At 39.6% G+C, this 25,398-nt stretch overlaps 1 protein-coding gene across 1 annotated transcript; it reads right to left on the minus strand.

Annotated features, from left to right (window-relative positions):
* Positions 1 to 24,253: 24,253 nt before the first annotated feature.
* LOC100750467 (serine/arginine-rich splicing factor 3-like) lies at positions 24,254 to 24,757 on the minus strand. The gene has a single exon (XM_035439142.1). The coding sequence runs from the start codon at positions 24,755 to 24,757 to the stop codon at positions 24,254 to 24,256; it is 504 nt and encodes a 167-aa protein (XP_035295033.1).
* Positions 24,758 to 25,398: the final 641 nt, after the last annotated feature.

The following is a 25,398-nucleotide window of genomic DNA, read 5'->3' on the forward strand; positions in this document are numbered from 1 at the left end:
TATAGTCATATCTAACACATCTCCCTTTACAGTCTCTCTTTTTCCTGTTATTTATTATGATTTTCCTTCAGAGAGTAGGGCTTTAATTCTGTACTGGAGAGAACAGTGGGAAAGTGGTAGATAGGGAGTAGAAGAGGTCACAGGGCTTCTGTCTCCTGCCTTAACCACTCCAAATGGAACATCTCCCACTCTTATGCCATTTTCTATGTCAACAACTCACATTCTGGGCATTTTAAAAGCTTATATATGTGTGTGTGTGTGTGTGTGTGTGTTTTGAAGTTGAGATTACATCAGATTTTTTAACAATACATATTATGAATATCCATTACCTAAATAAATAACTTATAAACCCAAGGAGGCATGAATGACACCCAATAATCAAGCATGCTAACAGAACTTAGAGAAATACGTGGGCATTTAAAATATTCACAGCTTATGAATGGTTTCATATCGATTCAGTTCATTTAAACAGTTTCTTAAATGAGTAAATACATATTTTTTCCAGAATTTTTGAGTTTTAGAATTCCAAATGACCCAGTCACAAAATGACAAACATGGTATGTACTCACTCATATGTGAATTTTCGACATAGAGCAAAGGATTACTGGCCTACAATCCACACGGCCAGAGAAGCTAGGAAACAAGGAAGACCCTAAGAGAGACATACATAGCGCCCTGGAGAAAGGGAAAGGGACAAATTGGGAGCATAGGGGGAGAAAGAAAAGGGGAGAAGGGGAGGGGAGAGGAGAACATGAGATTGAGTCAGGGGAAGAACAGAGAAATGCAAGAAAAGAGATACCATAATAGAGGGAGCCATTATAGGTTTAAAGAGAAATCTGGCACTAGGGAAATGTCCAGAGATTTATAAGGATGACACCAACTAACAATCTAAGTAATAGTTGAGAGGCTACCTTAAATGCCCTTCCCCAATAATGACTACCTTATATGTCATCCTAGAGCCTTTATCCAGCAGCTGATGAAAGCAGAAGCAGAGATCCACAGCTAAACACTGAGCTGAACTCCTGAAAAGTTGTAGAGGAGTGATGAGCAAAGGGGTCAAAACCAGGCTGGAGAAACCCACAGAAACTGCTGACCTGAACAAGGGGGAACTCATGGGCCCCAGACTGATAGCTGGAAAACCAGCATAGGACTGATCTAGACCCTCTGAACATGGTGTCAACTAGGATGCCTGGGCAATCTATGGGGCCTCTGGTAATGGATCAGTATTTATCCTTAGTATGCGAATGGACTTTGGGAGCCCATTCCACATAGAAGGATACTCTCTCAGCCTAGACACTTGGGGGAGGGCCTAGGCCCTGCTCCAAATGATATGACAGTCTTTGAAGATTCCCACATGGAAGACCTCACCCTTCCTGGGGAGCAGAAAGAGGATGGGATAAGGATTGGTGGGGGGCAGGGAAGAAGGGAGAGAGAAGGAACTGGGATTGACATGTAAAACAAACTTGTTTCTAATTAAAATTTTAAAAAAAAGGAAAAAGAAAGAATTCCAAATGAGCACTTGTGGCACTAAATATTTACTCCAGGTATCTTAACCTCTTATTCTAAGGGAAATGAGGAGTATTTAAAAGACATGAGGTCTTGAGGATTGATGGATTTTCCATTCTTATGGAGAGAACTAGAGAAAACTGGTAGTTGCAGAGGAATTGAGGTAAATAGAATTTATATGCATGTTCTACCTCTTGCTCTAAATTACTCACGTTGGACTGAATTCTGTGATATCAGGCACTACACTTGATTCATAGTACATGGGGAATAAAGGAGGAAATTTGTTGTGGATTGTTTTTTCTCTTTTGTCTTTTTCATGGGCCCACTACCCTGCTCCCAAATAAATTATACACAGAGTCTTATTATTACTTATGAATGCCCGACCTTGTCTCAGCTTGTTGCTAGCCAGCTTTTCTGAACTTAAATTAACCTGTCTACCTTTTCCCTCTGGGCTTTTATCTTTCTTACTTCTGTGTATCTTTCTTTCCTTCTTACTTTGTGGCTGGCTAGGTGTCTGGGTGTCTGGGTGTCTGGGTGTCTGGCCCCTGACATCCTCCTCTTCCTGTTCTCTCATTGCTTCTCTCTTTCATCCTCATTTCTCCCTCTATTTATACTCTCTGTCTGCCAGCCCTTGCTCCTTGCTCCTGCCTCACTATTGGTCGTTCAGCTCTTTTGTAGGACCATCCGGTGTTTTAGACAAGCACAGTTACACAACTTCACTGAGTTAAACAAATGCAGCAGAAACAAAAGTCACCCACACAGCTTAAAATAATTTTCTAACACAGAAATTGGCTTAACAGATTTACCTATGTGAATTGTAAACTTGCCAAATGAAACACTTTTATATATAAGTGGATATTTTTAAATTTTCATACAAAGTAAATAGTGGGCAGCTAATTACTCCAGAGCTTGTTTTTGTTTTTGGTTGGTTTGTTTTTTTCCTTTGGTGGAGATCTTTAACATCTGAACAATACAGAGTATGTTATATTCGTGTATATATAAAGTCAGAAAACCATTACTCTAAAGATCAATTAGTAAATATTTTCAGCTTCTTTAAAACTAAATATTCTCTGTCACAATTCAGTCCTAACATTATAATCCAAAAGCTGTCACTTGAAACCTATGAATGGGTGTGACTATATTACAATTAAGCTTTACTGATGAAAAGTGTGGGTCATATTTGGCCCCTGGGTCAGTCAGACCACTTCTGCATTTGTTTCTATATTGTCCTCTACATACCATATAAGTATGTGCTTGGTCTCTATGCTGAAAATAACTCATAAGATTTTTAGGTTAGAAGCCAATCTTTGTATGTTTTTCAAAGACTTAATGGCTTTTCTTTTGTGTAATAAAGTAATACAGCATTGCTAGAGTGAAAAGCAACAGCTATTAGCTCACATAATCTTTGGACATTTTTTGCCTGAACAATCCTACTTCTTTTGGGTTTGGGGGATTTGTATTGTTTGATTTTTGAGACAGGGTCTCACTATGTAGTACGGGTTGGTCCAGAACTTAATGTATACCAGGCTGGCCTCAAATGCACAGATATCCACCCTCTTTTGCCTCCTGAATGATTGATCACATTACAGATATGTGCCATCATGCCAGGCCTCAACAAGCCTACTTCTAAGAGAAAAATTCTTACAGAGATTTACAAAGAACGTCCTCTTAATAAGAATAGCTGGTGACCTTGATTTTCATTATGATTTAAGTCATCGTGTGACTTGAATATAACAGAAACCCTATGTTACAATAAAAAATACACATATTTCTATAATAATACCATAGAAGATATGATTAATGACATCCAAACTTTAAGAGTGAAAATCATATCTATGAGGAATGCCATTTGTTTAAATTAAAATTTATAAAGGAAAACTATTTTCAGGAAATCACATTAATTGGGAGGAGAATATAAATTGACTATTCAATGATGTTCATAGCAGCACTATTTGTAATAGCCAGAATCGGGAAGCAGCCTAGATGCCCTTCAACTGAAGAATGGATAGAGAAAATGTGGTACATTTACACAATGGAGTACTACTTAGGGGAAAGAAAACAATGGAATCTTGAAATTTGCAGGCAAATGTATGGAACTAGAAGAAAACATTCTGAGCGATGTAACCCAGTCACAAAAAGACAACCATGGTAGGTACTCACTCATATATGGATTTTAGACATAGAGCAAAGGATTACCAGCCTATAATCTACACCGCCCGAAAAGCTAGGAAACAAAGAGGACTCTAAGAGAGACATATATGGTCCCCCAGAGAAGGGGAAAGGAACAAGATTTCCTGAGTAAATAGAGAGCATGGGGGGAGGGGAAAGGGAATTAAGAGAAGGTGAAGGGAGAAGAGGTGGGAAGGGGAGAGGAGGACATAAGGAAGCAGGAAGATTGAGTTGGGGGAAAATACAGGAGAGCAAGAAAAGAAATGCCGTAATAGAGGGAACCATTATAGGTCTAAAGAGAAATCTGGCACTAGAGAAATGGGAAAGGATTCTTAGATAGAATGCTAAACCCAATGTTGTCCTTAGACTTGCCAAAGACACTAAGCACCTATGATGGTATGATAAGCCCCCATGTGTATTGAAAACCATTTCTTTAGTCCAATGTAAACCTCTTTCGAGGTCTTAAATTTTGAAAAGGACAGACCTGAACACTTGGAAAATGAAAAATTATTTTTAGACATTCACAGTTCTCCATATTACACTACACTACACATTTTAATTCTAACCCAATACATACTTCCATTAATTGTCAAATTCTATTTTTTTGCATAAATGTTACATTGGAGAACTTTCAAAAGTATAGAATTATTTTGTCTCCAAGCAAACTTAGCAATGAATGTATTTTTGATAATATGAAAACAGAAACATTTTTTTCCTGTATAAGCCTATCTTGTCTGTTCCTGCCTTCTGTCTTCCTTAATATAATGCCACACAAGACTGACTTATATTACTCTTTGTTATCTTGGGCCATGTTCCAACAGATGACGACTAAACAACATCCATATATTAATAGCAATACAGTCTCTTGATTAATTCCAACTTATTAACCATTGCAATTAATCTAAATAATGGAAGCTTTATGTGATGGTTTGCAAAGGATCCTGTATTTTAAGAATTGTTTGAGATGCTGTTTAGAGATATTGTGAATTTTGGGGAAACCATGATCATGAAAATAACTGCAAAATTCTACTTTTAATCACTTGTTTGCTTGGTATAAAGAGACTAGTGTGCCTTTTATCTGGGCTGTTTCCATTCTCCTTCTATGAGAGACTGAGAATATGGCCCTGCCATTATTAAATTTTTACTTTGCCATTTCTCAGTGTCAGCTCCTGGTTTTTGACACCATAGTAATGTCTCAAGGCAGTAAGAAATAGAGGAAGATGCCTGGCACTCTGTTCCTGCCTCCATATACTACACCACAGACAGACACAAGCACACACTCATGCACATGTGAACGTACAACACACACAAGCACACACACATGCACATACAGAAAGAGAGAGACTGTCTGAAGCTGATTCATTCTTTTGCAATCTAGACACAAGTTTGTTTATTTGTTTATTATTTTTGTTTGGCCTGAGTTCACAAAATTTGATCTATAGTTAACACACTAACACCTAAGAGGACAAAGCAGGGTTATGTACCTAAAATATAATGAGAAATTGGTAACATTTGTAAGTCATATAAATAAGATGTGTATCTTTTAGGATGAATATTTTTTTAAATCTACTTTGAAGTGTCTCAGACAGGAAGATCCATTATATAACATATAATCTCTACATCTCTTTCCTTTGCTATCTTCCATGCTAAAATAAGAAAATAAATGTTTATTTTAACTTTCACCAGATATAATGTAAAATTCGTTGGAAATATGAAGATGGAAAATTACTTTCATTCACATTTATTCCAAGGTATGTTGTAGACAGTTTTTTGTCCTGCCAGCTCCCAAATAACCACACAGAGACTTCTTATTAATTATAAAAGCTAAGCCTATAGCTTATGGTTCTTACTAACCAGCTCTTACAACTTAAATTAACCCATATTTCTTATCTACCCTCTGCCATGTGGCAGTACCTTTTTTGGATGGCATATTCATCTCCTGCTTCATCTGTATCTCACTTGAGACTACTTAGATTTCACCCTCCTTCTTTCCAGTATCCTCCTAGTCTGGTTTTCCTGCCCAATCTTTTCCTGCCTAGCTATAGGGCAGTCAGCTGTTTATTAACCAGTGAGAGTAATACATATTTATAATGTCCAAAGATTGCTCCACAACAGTATATTATTGTTCCTGTAACTGGCCTGGCAGAAATGAAGATATTCGAAGGAGACATTTGCATCTTTCAGTCTGAGTATCAGCTTCTTGAAACAATGAACCCCAAAGAAACAGGAATTTTCTCCAGAAATTTCATGCTGGGATAATGAAATTATGCCAGGATATTTAAAACAGTTCTAATAACTCCTCAAAACATCTTACAAGATAAATCTGACACAAAAATAAAGTTAAGAGGGACCACTGCTTATATCCCAGGCCTTCTACTTAAACTTTGTTTTTGTGTCTTCATGACCCTGAAGCCAGATTTGAGGAGTTGCCTGGCTCTCTTGTTCCTCTTCCCAGTGTGACAGCATTGAATAAATCACTTTCTGCTTTCTGCTTCTAATTTTGCCCTTTTGTTGTCTTATTGAAGACCAGTGGCTGGACCTGACTTAAAAGCATAGGTTGTGGGAAATTATCAGATCTTTTAATGGGTTTTTTAAGGATGGGGGTCCAAATCTGACTTGTTTGTAACCCCAAATTTGATAACATTCCTATAATATTACCTTAGTTTTATAACTGAATAGCACCTCCCATATGATATAAGGTAAATATATTTTTCTGTTATATACTGATTAAATGTAAAAATTTAGTTTTAACAACCACAATAGATAGTAAATGAATTTTAGTGATCCTTTGCATGAGCTATCCATTACTCAAGTCTCCTGGGGAAATGGAGTCCCCCGGCACTGACTCCCTATGGAGCTAACTTAAGCTCAGTTGTGTTTCTTGATGTGGATAAGTATCCATTTTGTCATCATGATTACCACCATCATTATGTGTTATTAACCAATGTGAAAATTATCAAGTTGCATAATGACAGCAATCAGTTAACACCATCTGCCTTTGCATCTTTACTTAAAAGTATTTTCTGAAATATGAACAGAGTTTAAATTTGAAATTTACCCTTTATGCAAAACAGCTATTGTTTTACTGAATGTGTGAAAAATATTTATAAATTATTATAATATTTAAGACAACACATATGTTATTATCATATTATTTATATTACTTCTCCAAAGCTATCATTAGGCATGAATAACAATCATTGACTTACTATGGAATTAAGTTCAATTGTCTTAGATGATAATGGCCCTAGAAAACCAGACTTGGCTAGTCTTGGGGGCAATTAAAAGACTGATCTTTTAAGAATTTCAATTCCAGGTTTTCTTACTGAGTAAATTATAAAGATGCACCCCAGGGAACTTTAAGGAAGTAATGAGGTTTTCATTTCCATATGTCAGATAAGCTTTAGCTAGTGTACTTATTATCAGAAAAGGCCATGAGCTAATTTCTTGGCTCATTCATCTCGGTGAACATCCTGAACATCTTCCAGGAAAGGGCACAAGGAGAAATGTAGTGTGGGGGGAGGTTTACCACTGAGGATTTTTCATGTTTACTATGATGCAAAAGAATCTTTCCAGTGCATATGAGAACATGGAAAAAAGGCACGTGAAGAAGGGATCTGTCTTCCCAAATGATATGACACCTTCTACCCATGTGTATATAACTTCTTTCAGTGTCAAGGCCATTCCATGTAGGAAAGATCTGAAGAACACATCTTGAGTTAACCTACTTTATGAAATCTTTGCCAGGCTGTTCCTTTCAATTGAAATTCAGTAGATCACTCCAGCTGGATATCTTCACAAATTGCTATTTTAGAACACGATTCTAAAATTAGAAGGCCTATTTTGAAATACTTTGCAACTGACTTGCGCACATTACAAATTCAGATGGCGTGGCTCCTTCCCAATAGTGGCAGCTTATAGATTTGAATGGTCTCACAGGCTGGAGCTGGAGCTTTCACCCTTTATAGTTTAGTATGTGATACAAATTATATCCTCTTACCATCTTGTAGAATTTCCTGTTCTGTAATGCTGCTAATATCTAAGAAATTAAATGATGTCCTCATTCTATCACTGGATATAGGCAGTCAGTCATTTATATGGTCTGCATTTCTGTCTTGAAGAGGCAGGAATTGCTGGTTTTCTTTCTAAGCATAAGAAGAATACATGTTGCTGCTCAAGTGAAGAATAATGTCTCAATAATAATTCTATGGGTGCCACAAGTGTTGGAGCTGATAACAGATCCCTGCATGTTTTCAAAGCCCTCAAGCTAGTAAGGCTTAATCAAAGATTTGGGCTTAGAAAGTAACTCTGTTTTCGTGTTTGGTAGAATCCAATTCTTAGTACTGTTTTATTTGAATTTACCTATTATATGGAAAGTGTCTTAGTCAGGGTTCTATTGCCGTGAGTCAACATCATAACCGCTGCATCTGTATTTTAAAAAAGCATCTTATTTGGGGCTTCCTTACAACTTCAGAGTTTTAGTTTATTGTCATCATGGTGGGGAGCTGGTGGCATGCAGGCATGATGCTGAGGAAGTTGCTGAGAGTTTTATGGCAAGCAGGAGGAAGAGAGATAAAATCACTGGGCCTGAGTTTTGATACCTCAAAGCCCACTCCCAATTACATACTTCCTTCAACAAGACCACACCTCCTAATTCCTCCCACTTAGTGCTACTCCCTAATAACCAACATACAAATATGTGAGCTTATGGGGGCCATTCTTATTTGAACCACCCTAGGAAATGATGAAATGAAACGTGTACAGAAAAAGATTTTAGTTTGTCTGTATCACAAGAAAGATAATCAAATCTAGAAGACTAATATGCAGAATAATATGCAAAATAATCTTTTTCATTTGATGAGAAGATTAAATATAGAACTCTCAGATACATGTTCTCAATTTTTCTGAGCTATTTTATTTTTCACTAACTTCAAAATAAAAACATTTTTCAAAACATCAAACAAGGCTTGCACTTGAGTTCACACATTACCCACGATTTCCATCAACTGATTTTAAAGTGGATTAAATGAGCAATAAAAACTTCCACACTGTTATAGACTTTGCATAATGTACATATTCTATTACTGAGACCACAAAAATCTTAAGCCTGCTAAATCAAGAGCTACATTTGAAACTGATGGAATATGAATAAAACATAATCAATTTTTAACTGTATTATTTATTTTGAGAATTTGTGACTATGTGTGTGTGTATGAGAGAGAGAGACAGAGACAGAGACAGAGACAGAGACAGACCAAGACGGCTAAGCAAATGCTTTATTTCTGTGCTACATCTTCACTCTTAAATCTTATTTCTTTTCATTTTGTTCAATAAATTTATTTATTTATTTATTTATTTATTTATTTATTTTATGGCCAAGCTGCAGTTTCCCCACCCTCCTCTCCTCCCATTCCCTTCCACCCACCTCCACCCCAACCCTCATTCCAGCTTCTCCAATCCACTCTTCCTCTATTTCTGTTTAGGAAAGGACCAGTCTCCCATGAGTGTCAACAAAACATGGCATATCAAGTTGCAATAAAACTAAGCACCTCCCATGTATTAATGCTGGACAAGGTGACCCAGTATGAGGATTAGGGCTCCAACAGTATAAGAGTCAGAGACAGCCACTGTTCTCACTGTTAGGAGTCCCATAGAGAACCAAGATGCACAACTGTCACATATATGCACATTGGCTAGGTCAATCCCTAACCAATGGCAGGCTTCCTGGCTATTGGTTCATTTTCTGTGAGCCCTAGTGAGCCCAGATTAGTAAATTCTGTGAGTTTTCTTGTGGTGCCCTTGGTCCGTGATCCCTTTGGCTTCAACAGTCCTTTCTCCCCCTCTGTAACACAAATTAATAAAAGACCCAGAGACTTATACTGAAGTTCAAACTTCATGCTGAATATCAGAAAAGCAAAGCAGCTAGCCATTAATTAGCTTCTTACCTCTACCTCATGCTGAACTGGCTGATCCTGTCTCCATGAGCTCTCACCATACCTCAGACTGTAACCTCTCCTTAGTGCAGCTAAAGAATGAATGCCTCATACTACATCCTGATACTGACTTATATACCTTTCATGAGTCTTGGGATTAAAGGTGGGAGGTATCATTTTCTTTTAGACTGATTCAATCTTGTGTAGATCTGGGTAGCCTTGGACTCAGAGATCCATCCTCCTTTTAATTCTGAGTCCTACGATTAAAGATGTCTACCACCACCTCCTAGCTTCTGGCTGCTGGGATTAAAGGTGTATATCTCCACTGCCGCTCTCTATAGCTTGAGGCTGACTTTCCTTTTCTGAATCCTCAGTCAAGGTTTAATAAATCATAAATAATATATCACTACATCCTTCTTTTGCAGAATTCCCCAGGCTCCACCTAATATTTGGTTGTGGATCTGCACATGTTTCCATCAGCTGCTGGATAAAACCTCTTTGATGACAATTGGGCTAGGAGCCAATCTGGTCACAGGAGAAAGCCAGTTCAGGCTACATACCTGCTATTGCTAGGAGTCTTAGCTGAGGCCATCCTTGTAGATTCCTGGGAGATTCCCTTGTGTCAGGTTTTTACCTGACTCCTTTCCAGTACTCTTCCCCATCTACTCCCCCAACCTAATAGCTCATGTTCCCATCCCTACCCTCCCTCAGTCCACTCACAAAAACTCTTATATTTCCTCTTCCCAGGGAGATCCTGGTGTCCCTCCATGAAACCTTCCTTGTTACCTAGTCTCTCTGGGTCTGTGGATTGTAGCAGTTATCCTTTATTTTAAAGCTAATATTTACTTATGTATGACATATCATGTTGGTCTTTCTCAATTTGGGTTACCTCACTCAGGATGATTTTAATCTAGTTCCATCCATGTGCCTTCAAATTTCCTGGCGTCCTTGTTTTTATATTCAAATAATACTCCATTGTGTTGTGCCCAGATTTCGGAACCCCAAAAGAACCCGCTTACAAGGAGACAATTCACCAAATGCAAGGACAAGGATAGGAGCAGTATCAAGGACCCCATTTCTGTGGGAACAAATGGAGTACCCACTTTCCACTGAGGGGTGTTTTATAAGGCAAAATTATAGAGCTGGAAGCCCCAAGATTACAAAACTTCCATGGTTACATAGGACAGGACAATGATTGTATACTTCAGGAAAGGTGCAACTAAGCAGGATGCTGCAGAGGAAATGAGTTTGTTATTTATCTCCTGGGCTGGGGACTTCTACAATTGATGACTATCTGATCCTCTTTTGACTAGAGGAAAGTCAACACTGCTCTAGGGTGTGATATCTGGTCTAAGGCCTTGAGTCCTGTGGACCTTCATTTAACCTTGTCTTTTGGGCTGCCTTTTGGGAACTCAGAGTTTTCTATTTGGGCTTTGGAGTCAGGGTTTTAGACTTTTTTAATTTTCCCCATTCATTTTCCTCTTCAACTTTGCATCAAAAACCAATCCCTTGGTTTCTGGCAGGGAATTAACAATACAGGCCCTGTAAGTTACTAGTTGACAGATTTTTCTGGAGGAGTGACATTGGCATCCCCTCTGTAAGGGAGTTTCCTTTTAACTTAGCATCTCAACCAGGGAAAATGGGCGACATATTCTTTCCCATGCTACTTTCTGCTGACTTCAGGATACACTTAGGGACCCAAGAGGGCTGAAATGCTAGTCAAAAGCCAAAAAGGGAATTCAGGCAAAGGGGTATCCATCAGAAGCAGTTGGTTGGCAGACTCTGTTGAAGAGACAGGGCTTGTCCATATCAGCTGGACTGGTTTACATCCACAGCAAGTCCAGGGCTCACAGTCCTTAGGAGCAGGCTGTAGCCAGCAACTGATACTCATGAAAGACCCTCAGATCAAGGAGCCTCCACAAATCGGACAGTTCCCCCCCCCAAAACTCAATGTCCAGCCCAGCTGATGTAAAAACAAGAGGTAAGTTTATTGCTGGATGTTTTGGAAAACGGGCCTCCCAGTCCGGCAGACAAAGGAAGCCCCGTTCCTCAAAGGCAGGCCTCTTTTATAGGAAGAAACCACAAGATTTTATGGAGGGGAGAGGGTTCGGGTACATAGCCAGAGTCACAGGTCCTTTGGAGGTCTCTTATCTTTGGGGCCAAATGGTCTCCTGACTCACCAATTGGGTCAACAGCCCACAGGATATGCTGATCGCTCTTGCCTGAGCAACCGGTAATTGCAGCTATCTCTTTGGTTTCTCAGGGGCTCTCTTTTGTCAATTGTTGCTACATTAACTGGTGGGATAGTCTGTTCTTATCTTCATAACCCCATGGGAGGGTGGCCCTTTGGAAATTCTTGGTATTTAGTTAGGCTATCTTTCGGCCTTGTAAGGGAGTTATTGAGGCCGGCTAGGAAATTCTAGGGACTAGAGTCATTGTGCCTTGGTTAGATTTTTAAGTCAGGCCGCCCTGCTTTTAGTGTGGGAGATTTTTCTAAGTCTCCTTATTTTATTTCTTTGATAATTTTTAAGTCCTTCACTCAGATGTGACTGCCAGAAGCAGAAACCTGTTTAAGACATGTTTAAGCTGAGAACAGACATTAAAGCTTTGAGTCCTAGCAAAAACTGAAGGGATCAACCCCTGTTTTGGCAGCTGTGACAGGAAGGGGCCAACCCCCCCCCCCAGTTTTGGCAACCATGATAGGCTAACACATACTTGCCTGACCTTGCCTTGGTCACTAGGTCAGATGCCCACCTCATGGCAAGGAACAAATCAGAAGTTAGCTAGCAGGGCTATGCTTTACGGCTCTGGGTGTGCTTTATGGACAAGTGCACAGCAATGACGTGTAGAGCACAGCAACCGCCCTGGGAGGGCTTATGGGCCATAACTACCAGTTGACCAATCAATACAGGGTAGGTCATCCAAGCCTGGAGGTACACCAATCCTGAGACTGTTCGTACCCCTAGACACTTCCATTACACTGCCCTATAAGATCTCTGTCTCATGGTTTCACGGAGTCTTTCCTGGGGCATCTGTGGATGAAAGGCCCAAGCTTATGGGGTAAGCTTGTTATCAACTACAATAAAAAGACTCATTGCTTTTGCATCAAAATGGGCCTCTTGATGATTTGGGGGTTCAGAATTTTGGCACATTTGTGTGGATGTACCACATCTTCTGTTTTTAACAAGCATGAAAAGGAAGAAAAAGGGGGAAGAAAGTTGTTTCTTTTCAAGTAGGTATTAAACATTCAGATGGTACTTTAAATATTTTATCATGACCTTTTGGATCTATACCATAATGATAAACATCTCTGTCAAGGTGTGATACTGTCCACCATTGACCCACCATTATCTGTGTCTGAGTCTCATCCTGTAAGGTGGTCTCAGAGTCATATCTCTTTCAGAGAGACAAGTATCTCCTCTGACTAGGACTTTTCCTCCTCTCAGCATGAAATTCCCAGGGAAATTCATTTATTCCCACCTAGGTATAGTTCTCACTTTCTGTTTTAGTGTTCAGGTTCCTTTGTAGACTGTCAATAGACGGCTTATAGTTAAAAAGTTTTCCAAAAGACAGTTAGCAATTAATAAATATACAACAGCTAGCTACCGAGCTTAAAAAAACACAACCAATAATAGTAAAACTATTTTTGAAAAGTAAGCAATTATGTAAAGATTTACAAATATCTACTGCCTGACAATCTTAGTTTAAGAAGCATCTACATGTAGAGCCTGCAGCAATTGGCAGCAAGACACAGAAAAACTATATAGAGGCTGCTTCTAAAACAACACTTAAAAGTCTTTGGTTTTGTAGAATAAACCAGAATGACAATTTTTGAATGCCTTTTTGAAGTCTGTAAGACACGAAAATGTCTGTATTATGCCATACATGTAATGAAATCTTTTTACAGAACGGGAGGTTTTCTGAGGGCTCATTTTATTCCATTTTAAGCAGGTGCTGGTTGGTTTGGGGATCCGGTAGCTAGAGGAATTGAGGAAAGAAACTTAGCAAGGTCTAAGGTAAGATGAAAATTCTTCCTTAGCTAAACATCAAGTATGCAAAGTAAACAAAACCATGCCAGATGCCCCCACTGAGCCTCTTATCACCACATTCACTTGTAAAGTAAGCTTTTCCTCATCTGGTGCTCAAAGTTTTGTAGGTATCTTTCTTTAGTATGTTGATAGGTATGCAAGACTTATCTGGGAAAAGTTTCCCAAGAATCAGGGCAAAGCCCTGTGCTTCGAGGAACTTCTTACTGGAGAACAAAGAATTAATCCAACCTTTGGATTTACTTATTTTTATTTTTAATGTTTTGTTTGTTTGTTTGTTTTTTAAGACAGAGTCTCTCTATATAGACCATGCTGTCCTGGAACTTTATGTAGAACAAGCTGGCTGATTACTCAAAGAGATCTTCCTGTCTCTGCCTTCTAAGTACTGGGATTAAAGGCATGGGTCACCACAACTGGCTAAGTAAGAGATTTCTTTATTTATCTGTTATTCCCATGGGGGAAAAAACTCTAAGACCAACTCCCATTTCAAAAAGGAGGACTGCATATGGTTTTTACTCCATTTTTTTAAGCTAGAACTCAAATAAATTCCCTTGGCCATGTCAGAGGAGCAGCAGCTGGCAATTGAAGTTTGGAAGGTCAGCCCCCTAGGAAGCAAGGCACTGACGGATGAATCTCCCATAGGCAAGGCTCCTAGGGCTTCAGATCCAGAATGTCTTTTGCTACTGCTGTGTCTTCATTGTTTGCCACTGTTATTTTTCTATGGTATCTGGCATGGCATGAATGGATTTGGGTGGTGGTTGGGGGTCCTCACTGTCTTTAAAGTAGAGTGATTATCTCTTGAAAATATCCTGTTCTACTTGGCAATTTTACCTGTGGATTATTATGCAGATGATTTTCCTCCTAAGCTGTTCTGGTTAACTGAAGCAATAATTTTATACAATAGTGTTAAGTTTATATGGGATTTTGATGATTGAGGGTTTTTAATAAATATAGTAAGAATTATGATAGAGGTTATCTTAGTGGAAAAACTAATGTAGGTAAAAGCAAGATATGGTATTGCCCCTACCCCTGATAAAGCAGGGGCTAGTGAGGATAGAAAATAAGAACAAGGAAGCATCAAATAACCAGTTTCTCTTGAGAAGCCATATAAACTTGGGTTAATGATTAAGAGAAACATTTGAGTCCCAGAAGGCCAGTTAGCTCAAGTTCTTTCAATTTTAATGTTGGAAGGTGTGTTCACAGGTTTTGGTGTGCATCATAGCTAAAACAAGGCTTTAAATATTGACTTAAGGTTAGGAGGTTAAGATGTTTTGTTAATGGTTTTGAGTTAAAAATCTTGGAAAACAATTTCAAGGCATATTTTTAATAGATGAGCGAAGAACAATAGATGAGAGGTTAGAGAGCAGAAACAGTGGTAGCCTGGCTACTGCTGGCTGAAGTGTCTTTCTTACTAAGGATGAGTTGGTGACCAAAGGCAATGACTAATTCCTTGTACCCATTTCTGCCCCTAGCTTCTTGATATAGTAAACTGTTGATGAGTGGGTATGCTCCCTGAGTGAATCTTTTTCATATATAAAAGTTTAGATTTGTGATTCCCCTAAAATTCTTACAAGATTACCTTTGGAGACAATTAATAAAACTATTGATCCGTTTTTGTTTGTTTGTTTGTTTTTGTTTGTTTGTTTTTGTTTTTTTTTGTAATGGCAAAATGCAGCCTGCTAGCAAAAGAACTGGCTGAGAAAAATACTTTGCTTGCTTATACTCTGTTGATCTATAACAAGTTGCTTAGGCATAAATGTATGTAGGTTCTTGGTACAACTTGTTTTTTACCTGTAATATGTAAAATGTGTAACTATATAAAGGATATAGAAAAATACTAATTTTTTACTTGTATTCATTGTAATCATTCACTTGATAAATAGAATGTAACCACATTATGATTTTTATACTGCTTGAAAGATATGGGGTATAAGCTGTAAGGGGAAAAAATAAAGACACAGTAGAAGGAAAACACCAGGAGAGATGTACAAGGAAAGACACAGAAGCATGATATCAAATGTAGTTAGAAGGAAAACATGAAGAGAGACAGAAGGGATACATCTGGATAGAGGTAAGAAAAACAAAAAGAACAGAGAGAGATGATGGAGAGACCCTAAAGGTATGTGTGGAGTGGGGTGGGGGGTGTTTTCTCTTTTTTCACCAACCCCAGAGAGTTAAGTTTTGCCTCCTTAGCCAGACTCAGAGAATAAGTTTTACTCCCTCAGATAGAAAAGTCTCAGTCTCTGAGTTACGGAGGCCAGCTCCTCATGACAGCAATAAATAAACTTGCTCCCCTACCAATACTTCCATCTCAATTTGTTTTGGTAGAGGCTACAGATAGCAGAACCTGCAGGCACCAATGCCAAGCCTCTTTAGTCCCCTCCATTCTCTTCTGTTAATACCAAATGGTCCATCTGAGCTGTTTTCAAAGTCACACATGAAGGAGACTAAGGTACTGGAAAGAAAACATTAGCAGCATATTCAGTAAAACACATTATTTACAACACTTTTAAGTTTGTATAACAAAAGCAGTTTAGATATTTTTGATGACTTTATAAAAATTTGTTGACATACTTTCATTGTTCTTATATTCTGAAGTCAGATTTTCTCTTAACTCAAGTTCCCATAACTAATATTTGAAAGTAACTCAGTCTTTTAAAGGAGAAAAATCCTCTTAAGGAGAAAGTTTAAAATTAACATTTTCAATTCATTTCAGATAAATCTGCCTGTGGCAAAGTCTAGAAACAAGCTACTACTTTTTCTTTGATTTTAATTTTCTGAATCCTTGCATTTTGTTTTTTTTTTTAATTGAATGAGAAGAGGAGAAGAGGAGGGGTGAAGAGGACATGATGGGGCAGGGAGGTTGAGTTGGGGGAAGAACAGAAGAGAGAAAAATAAGAGATACTATAATAGAGGGAGATAGTTAGGTTTAAAGAGAAATTAGGCACTAGGGAAATGTCTAGAGAGCTACAAAGATGGCACCAACTAACAATCTAAGCAACAGAGGGGAGGCTACCTTAAATGCCCTCCCCTGATAATGAGATTGATGATTAACTTATATGCCATCCTAGAGCCTTCATCCCGCAACTGATGAAAGCAGAAGCAGACACCCACAGCTAAACACTGAACTGAACTGGAATCCAGTTGCAGAAAAAGGAGGACTGATGAGCAAAGGAGTCCATAGCAGTCTGGTGAAACCCACAGAAACAGCTGACCTGAACAAAGGAGAGCTCTTGGTTTCCAGACTGGGAAACCAGCATGGGACTAATCCAGAACCCTGAGTGTGGGTGTCAGTGAGGAGACCTTGGAAATCTATGGGGCCTCTTGTAGTGGATCAGTACTTATCCCTAGCATAGGAATGTACTGTAGGAGCCCATCCCACATGGAGGGATACTCCCTGAACCTAGACACAAGAGGGTGGGCCTAGGCCCTATCCCAAAGGATAAGACAGACTCTGAAGACCCCCTACAGAAGGCCTCACCTTCCCTGGGGAGCAGAAAGTTATATGATAGGGAGGCTGTTAGTTGGAGGACAGGGGAGGAGAGGAGGGAGAGAGACCTGGGATTGACATATAAAAAATCTTCTTTCTAATTAAGATAAAAAAAATAAGTAATGCGTTTTGAAAAACAATAGACATAGAATCAGTTACTTTTTATTCCAAAATAATCTAAAAGCATTCATACAAGCAAACACTTTTTTAAAGGTATGTCAATCATGCTTTTCAATACCAAAAGAGTTTAAAGAAAAGAACTGAAAATTTTAACCAGTCTGATTTTTCTCTGTGGAAATTCCATTGGTTTCTGTGCCATAACTATCTGAGGAATCACCCAAAATTTACAAAACACTAGTCAGATATTTTGCAGTTCTTTAGAAGGAAGTACCAAGCTAGTGAAGAAATGGTATTTTAATGGTTACATGAACAATGACAGATCTCAAAACTCCTGTCTCCCCATTCCAAATGGTTCAACAAAACCCCAATGCTCAGAAAGATCCACAAGCCTTTCCTGTCATAGAAAGGATGCCACAATAGTTAAATAGAACTTCAAGTGTGCTCAAAATAGCTACCAAGCCGAGAAAGCACAGGAGGTAGGACATAAACCCAAGATGTAGGAAACCTAACCATGTCTACTGGAAGCCTTTAACTACAAGAAAGACAGAGTGTTGTCTCCCTAACTCTGCTTCTGGCTTTGATTTGGGCTCAGTTTCCCAATGCCTTTAAGAGCTCTCTCTCTACCATAATTGTTGCTGTGTTTCTCTATTTTATAATAATACCTAAATGTCATTCAACAAAAGATGCCTTAAAGAAAAACAAAAAGGTCATTAAATGGTAACTATACCCAAATGTTTAAAAAGTACCACAATGTGGTAGTTTGAATGTATTTGGCCCCCAGCCCCTCATAGGGTGTGGTACTATTATTAGGAGATGTAGCTTTGTTGGAGAGGGTATGGCCTTGTTGGAGGAAGTGTGTCACACTGTCAGGGTGGGCTTTGATGTTACTATGCTTAGGATACTGCCCAGTGTCAGTCAACTTCCTGTTGCCTAAAAGATTTAGGACTCTCAGCTACTACTCCAGCACCATGTCTGTCTGGACCCCACCATGCATCTGGACCCTCACTATGCATTGAAGGGTGAGGCCTTCAATGGGGATCTTCAAATTCTGTCACATCATTTGCAGCCTGGCCTAGACCCTCCTCATGTGTCTAGGCTGAGAGAGCATCCCTCTATGTGGAGTGGGCTCCCAAAGTCCATTTTTGTACCATGGTGATAATGGACTGAACCTCTGAAACTGTAAGCAAGACACCCCAATTAAAAATTTTCCTTTATAAGAGTTGTATCTCTTCACAGCAATAGAAACCCTGCCTAAGACACTGGAGCTGCTCAAAGGCAAACACGAAGTAAGACGAAGCCTGAGGTGCGCTGATGAGGGAGAGACTCACCAGAGGTGAGAGTTTCTCAAGAATCTAAAAGTCCACATTTGTTTTCCCTGCTTCACCAAATATAGATAAAAGGCAGCTGATGCTTTTTTTTTCTTTTTGTGTGTGTGTTTTTTTCTTTTTATTTAATTTAAATTAGAAACAAGCTTCTTTTACATGTAAACCCCAGTTCCCTCTCCCTCCCCTCCTACCCTGCCCCCCACCAAAGCCCTATCCCATTCCCCTTTCTGCTCCCAGGAAGGGTGAGGCCTTCAATGGGGATCTTCAAATTCTGTCACATCATTTGCAGCATGGCCTAGACCCTCCCCATGTGTCTAGGCTGAGAGAGCATCCCTCTATGTGGAGTGGGCTCCCAAAGTCCATTTTTGTACTAGGGGTAAATACTGATCAACTACCAGTGGCCCCATAGATTGCCCTGACCTCCTCGTTCAGGGGGTCTGGAACAGTCCTATGTTGGTTCCCTAGCTATCAGTCTGGGGACCAAGAGCTTCCCCCTTGTTCAGGTCAGCTGTTTCTGTCTTTTTCAGCCTGGTCTTGACCCCTTTGCTCATCACTCTTCCCTCTCTGCAACTGGATTTCAGAGTTCAGCTCAGTGTTTAGCTGTCAGTGTCTGCTTTTGCTTCCATCAGCTTCTGGATGAAGGCTCTAGGATGGCATAAAAAGTCATCATCTATCTCATTATTTAAGGTAGCCTTTTGACAATTGCTTAGATTTTTAGTTGGGGTTAACCTTGTAGATCTTTGGACCTTTCCCTAGTGACAGAATTCTCTTTAAACCTATAATGGCTCCCTCTATTATGGTATCTCTTTTCTTGCTCTCCTCTATTCTTCCCCTGACTACATCTTCCTGCTCCCTCATGTTCTCCTCTCCCCTCCTCTTCTCCCCTTCTCTTTCTTCTACCTCCCTCTCAACTCCCCCCATGCCCCAATTAGCTTAAGCAGCTGAAGCCTTTTGAAGTAGAAAGATGGAAGTAAAATGACTCTAATATCTACTTGGAACTTCTATCTTTCCTCTCTCTGAGGTAAGCTCACTGTGAGTGGCAGACACCACAAAGAAGTCTTTTACCCTTCATGATTGTCAGTTGACTATCAAACTTGGGATCACATTCTGAACTCCAAGCAGATCTAGCTACCCGTCCTCAATAAAGCCAAGTAATAGAGACAAATTAAAAGTGGAAAGCAGATAAAGATTACAATGTGTCCACAGTGGGAAGAGGAGCAAAGATCCAGCAACCCCACCACCACCACCATACAATTTGTTTTCAGTAATTCCTTCACGTGAGCCAGAGAAGCCAGCAAGAAAACGTTAAAAGATGCAGGCAAATGAGTTTACCTCTCTTGTTTATTAGCTATAACTAAAACACAAATATCTTAGATTTGGCACTTTAATAAACAAATTCATCTCTAACAAATTGCACAGTACTAGATGGCCATTTTCCTTAAAGTATTGCTCATGTAGCTCACCATTGGCAAAGTCAAGGACAAAACCCAATTCTCAATTCTATACAAAACACTTCACGTCTGTTAGCTCATCTAATTCTCACAATAGTAGCTTAAACCAACACCTTCATTTACTGATAAAAAGTAAAACGGTTAAAGACCAAAGAGTGTGTTGGTAATTAACAGGATTAAGACAACCAATGAAGCTCATGTTCATCTTTTGTTACATTAGGACATACATTTACTAGACTGAAACATAGCTGTCTACAGGGGCAAAGCAGAATACAGAGCCACTAAATTTTTTAAAAATATTACTATTGTGCCAGGTTCACAGAGCCCAGAAAATAACACAAGGAGTCCACACTCTGATGCAAAAGCAAAAGGTTTCTTTTTATTTCAAGCTGGCTAGCTAGGATCTCACTGCATTGCGGGCAAATGAGATGCCAACCAGTCAAAAAGAGAAGCTTTTAAAGGGGCAGACCCTAAGGTTGAAGGCCACAAATTACAGAGTTTCTATGGTGACTTAAGGTCATACAAAGTACAGAGTTAGTCAGTAAATATACATTTTAAGGGAGGTACATTTGTCTGAGATAAGGCAGGGCATGGACTTTCAGGGTTACAGAGTCACAGGGTCTGTCAGTTATTGCCCGGGCTGGGGGATCTTTATGACCAGCAGTTAGCAAAGAATGTTAATAGGAGTGTTGGACAGTTACCTCTCCTTCTCTGAGAGCAGGTGATCAGGTGCCAGTCATGCACTCCTGATTTAAGGAGTTAAATTTTCCTTTATCATTAGATGTTGCCTTCCAGGGCCTAAGTTTTTAAACTTTTATTAATTTGAATTTTTGGTCCGTCAATTATAGCTAACAAAGCAATAAAAATTATCCAGACAGCTTAGTGAGTGAGACAGACCTACAGCTTAAATAACAAAAATGCAATCACTATATATATATATATATATATATATATATATATATATGAGACACATGGTAGGTGTAGTCATAATAGATTATTATAACAAAGAACAATGAGAGCAAAATCTACAGGAGTCATCAGAAAAGGCTTGCCAGCATAATTAACATATGGAGCCTCATCTGAAATGTCAACAATGACGACCAAATTTGGCAAATCTAACAAAGAAGAAAATAAATTTTTGAAAGAAATAGTATTTTAAGTTATATTATGCCATGTAGCAGAGTATAGACATTGAATAATTGTTGAACCACGTCAAAGGAGGTAGTACCTTAAAATGCTTCTGATTTAAAACAGGATTTTGAAAATGGTGTCAAGCTTGAATTTGGAAAACTTCTAGAAAAAAAGCATGACAAACTCTTATATGGCAGCACAGATGAAAAAAGCATGACTAACTGACAGGAGCAGCTAAAGATACTAAAAGGTCGTTCTCCGTGGTAACAGACATACACCTGTAGTTCTTTCAATGTTAATTTTCAGGTAAGTATATGCATTCTATTCAAACAGATGGAAGAAAACATGTTTCGCTGTTCATTTCTGCTACAGATGTTTGCAAGACCTTTGATGCAGGAAGTCCCTCAAAAATGGAAAACCAAGACTGCTTCCTGCTGACGTGGAGGGCATTGACCATCTTTGGGGGACCTGGGAAAGTTGGGGTGCTGCCATGTCCTGGGGTAGCTGATTGTTTCATCGCAGTTCAGGCTGTATGGAATTCCTTGGCACCTTAGACCTGGCAAGATGTTGGCAGAGCAGAGGACAAAGTTAAGTTCAGAAAAAAAATTTTCTTGGGTCCTGTCACTTGAGGGGAAGATTGTAAGATGAGGGAGAGGTTCCAGAAGGGGTCCCAACATGAGGGAAGGGAGTCGTGGGACCAGGGAAAGATTGGATAACTGGAGTGAATCTGACCTGTCTGTTTGAATCCAATTCAGCCCTTATTCCCTAATATGCCATGTCCAATACCCCACCTTTATTTTTTTTAATAATAATAAGTAAAGGTGGGATTGAAAGGTTCAGGCATTATGCTGACCTGTCTGTTACCTGTCAGAATCCGCTCAGGCAGTACCAGGTCAGCCCAGGGATCCATGGGAACTAAGTCTGCATGCAGGTGCAAAGGATCCCTTTATTTTAAAAACAGACCCCAATCCACTTACGCCCTCCCTACTCCTCTCTTCTCTGTCTGCTTCTGCTTCTCTTCTCTCTGCCTCTCTATGGTGGCCGGCCATGGCGGTCAGCCATTAACCCTTTTTCTCTTCATTTTTAGTCTCTTTACTCTGCTGGACATATAACAAACTGGTTAATATGTCTAGTATGTCTAATAGTCTCCTGTCTCATCTTGTGCTTCTTCCTCTTCTTTATTTCTAATTTAAGCAAAAATCTAACACTCACTCATTTGTGGATTTTAGACATAGAGTAAAGGAATACCAGCCTACAATCCACACTGCCAGAGAAACTAGTAAACAAGGAGGACCCTAAGAGAGACATACATGGTCCCCTGGAAAAGGGGAAAGGGACAAGATTTCCTGAGCAAATTGGAAGCAAGGGAGGGGGGGAGGGAGCTAGGATAATGAGAAGGGGAGAAGAGAAGGGGTGAGGAGGACAAGAGGGAGCAGAAAGGTTGAGTCAGGGGAAGAATAGAAGATAACAAGAAAGGAGATACCATCTTAGGTTTACGGAGAAATCAGGCACCAGGGAAAGGTCTGGAGATCTACAAAGATGACACCAGCTAGCAATCTAAGCAACAAAGGAGAGGCTACCTTAAATGCCCTGCCCTGATAACAAGATTGATCACTGTCTTATATGTCATCCTATAGCCTTCATCCAGCAGCTGGTGGAAGTAGAAGCAGACAACCACAACTAATCACTGAACTGAACTGGAATCCAGTTGCAGAGAACAATGAGTGATGGACAAGGGGGTCCAGACCAGGCTGGTGAAACCCACAGAAACAGCTGACCTGAACAATGGGGAGCTCTTGGTCCCCAGAGTGATAGCTGTGATACCAGCATGGGACTGATCCAGACCCCAGGAACGTGGGTTTCAGTGAGGAGACCTCGTAAATCTGTAGGACCTCCTATAGATAAGTTCAATACTTATCCCTAGCATAAATGTGGACTTTGGGAGCCTATTCTACATACAGGGATACTCCCTGAACCAAGACACACAGGGGTGGGCGTAGGCCCTATCCCAAAGGATATGATAGACTCTGATGACCCCCTAAGGAGGGCCTCATCCTCCCTGGGGAGCAGAAAGGATATGTGATAGGTAGGGTCTTAGTTGGGGGAGTGATAAGGGGGGGGGAGTATGAACTGGGATTAACATGTAAAACAATCTTTTTTCTAAGTCAAATAAAAAAGAAACATTAAAAAAATGGAAAACCAGAGCGATAGGAATTGAAGACCAGTCTAATTGGCAGTGACGTAGAAACACTAGCAAGGACAAGAAAGTCAAGTCCTCACTCTGTTGCCATCCTTGCTTCTAAATTCAAGTGATTATAAAATAAAGAAACCAAAGATAATTATCTTTGATTTTCTTTTAACACTAAACCACAGTTTTCTTTTTTTCATACTTGTATTTTATTAATCCAAAAGCACTTTACAAGAAAACATAAGTGTGGCTTCCAATAGGAATGTTATATTTGGACTTGATACCAAGATCACAGATTTGAGTATGCAAGGAAAAACAGGCTTTCAAGTTAAACAACAATTTTAACCAAAACTTTAATCCCAAGGATTGTCAGAAACATATTACAAATGACAGCATGAAAAAGAAATCTTGCACAGTAACTCAAAGGTTCAGCTCTACAATATACCCTTATATTGATAGGACACCGGTAACTTAAAGTCTTTCATTTCCAAATAATGTTACAGCTTTGCGTCCATATATAGCAATCAGTAAAGAATCTCTGAAAGCCTTCAGTGTGCAGTTCCCACCTCTTAGCTGGTGTTCACTAACAGTTTTTAAAGGCTGTCCATCATTTTACCCAGAGCTCCACACGGTAGCCCAACTTTTAGACAAACTAGAGCTTTGTTCCATTTCTGCAAGTGGTTTCTATATCATTAGCATGTCACACTTTAACTGGGCAGGATCTAGGTTTATTTCAGTCTATGAAAAACTAAAGTTCAAAGCAAATTTGAACAGCCAGAATACCTTTAAAATGCACCAAGATTATGAAGTCTCAAACAAAACTTGAATTTCCTGTACATACTCATGTCAAATGAAGTTATTTTCTGTACACCACTTCTTTAGCAAACAGGTCTTCTACTTCCTTTCATGTGACCTGGATCGGCTACAAAACCTAGAGAAGGATCGAGATGGCTTGTGGTTTCTCTCACGAGACACAGCCCTTTCTCTTCTGTTTCTAGAAAGTGACCTGCTTCGGCTTCGAGAGAATCTTCTCCTTCTTGGAGATCTTCGCTGAGGTGGAGGACTCCTCCTACGGTAATCATCTCGGTAATCATCTCGAGGGTATTGACCCCAAGAGGGAGGTGGGCCACGATTGAGACTTCTTTTTTCCCCATTTGACAGTTCCATTTTTACACGGCAGCCAGATAGTCTTTTTCCATCCAGCTCTCGGACAGCATCAGTGGCATCTCGGGGATCTTCAAATTTAACAAAGACAAAGCCAGGAGGGTTACGAGCAACCCATACACTTCGAAGTGGTCCATAATAGCCAAAAGCCCACTTTAGTTCAGTCTTGTTCGCATTGTTTCCAAGATTACCTACATACACCTTACAATCTAATGGACAGGAATCAAGATGCATTACAAGATCCTGGGTTCAAACACCGAAGCTCAAATTCCAATACTTCGACAGGCCTATTGGCACACTTCTGGATCTGCTTCAGATGATGCTCTCCGTTCCCTGGCATGCACGAAATGGCAGGAACCACTAGTTCTTACTTCTGCCAAATCTTCAGACCGAATGGGAGATCCTGTCTCTAGGAATCCTCAGACTGAATGCTCAGAGCTCCTGACTTCTCCTGCCTTATATTTCTCTCTCCATCCAGTCTTATCATTCCTGTCTCTACCTCCACAGTGCTGGAATTAAACGTGTGTGATCCCAAGTGCTGGGATCAAAGGTGTGAACTCTGTCTTTTAAATTGAATCACTATGGAGTAGCCCAAGGTGGTCTTGATTCACAGATATCTATATGCCTCTGCCTCTCAAGTGTTGGGATTAAAGGTGTGTACCACCACTGCCTGGCCTCTATGGTTAACTAGTGGCTTAGCTCCACACTCTGATCTTCAGGCAAGCTTTATTTGTCAGATCACAAACAAAATATCACCACAATTACTCACACTTTATAAATACTACCTCTTCTTCAATTCCTTTGCTTACTGCATTAGTTGCTTGTCTTGTGACATAATATGTAAATCATAGTTTTCTTGAATGTTCATCTAAGAA

This window comes from Cricetulus griseus, chromosome 2 (assembly GCF_003668045.3).
Source record: "Cricetulus griseus strain 17A/GY chromosome 2, alternate assembly CriGri-PICRH-1.0, whole genome shotgun sequence".
Taxonomy (NCBI): Eukaryota; Metazoa; Chordata; class Mammalia; order Rodentia; family Cricetidae; genus Cricetulus; species Cricetulus griseus.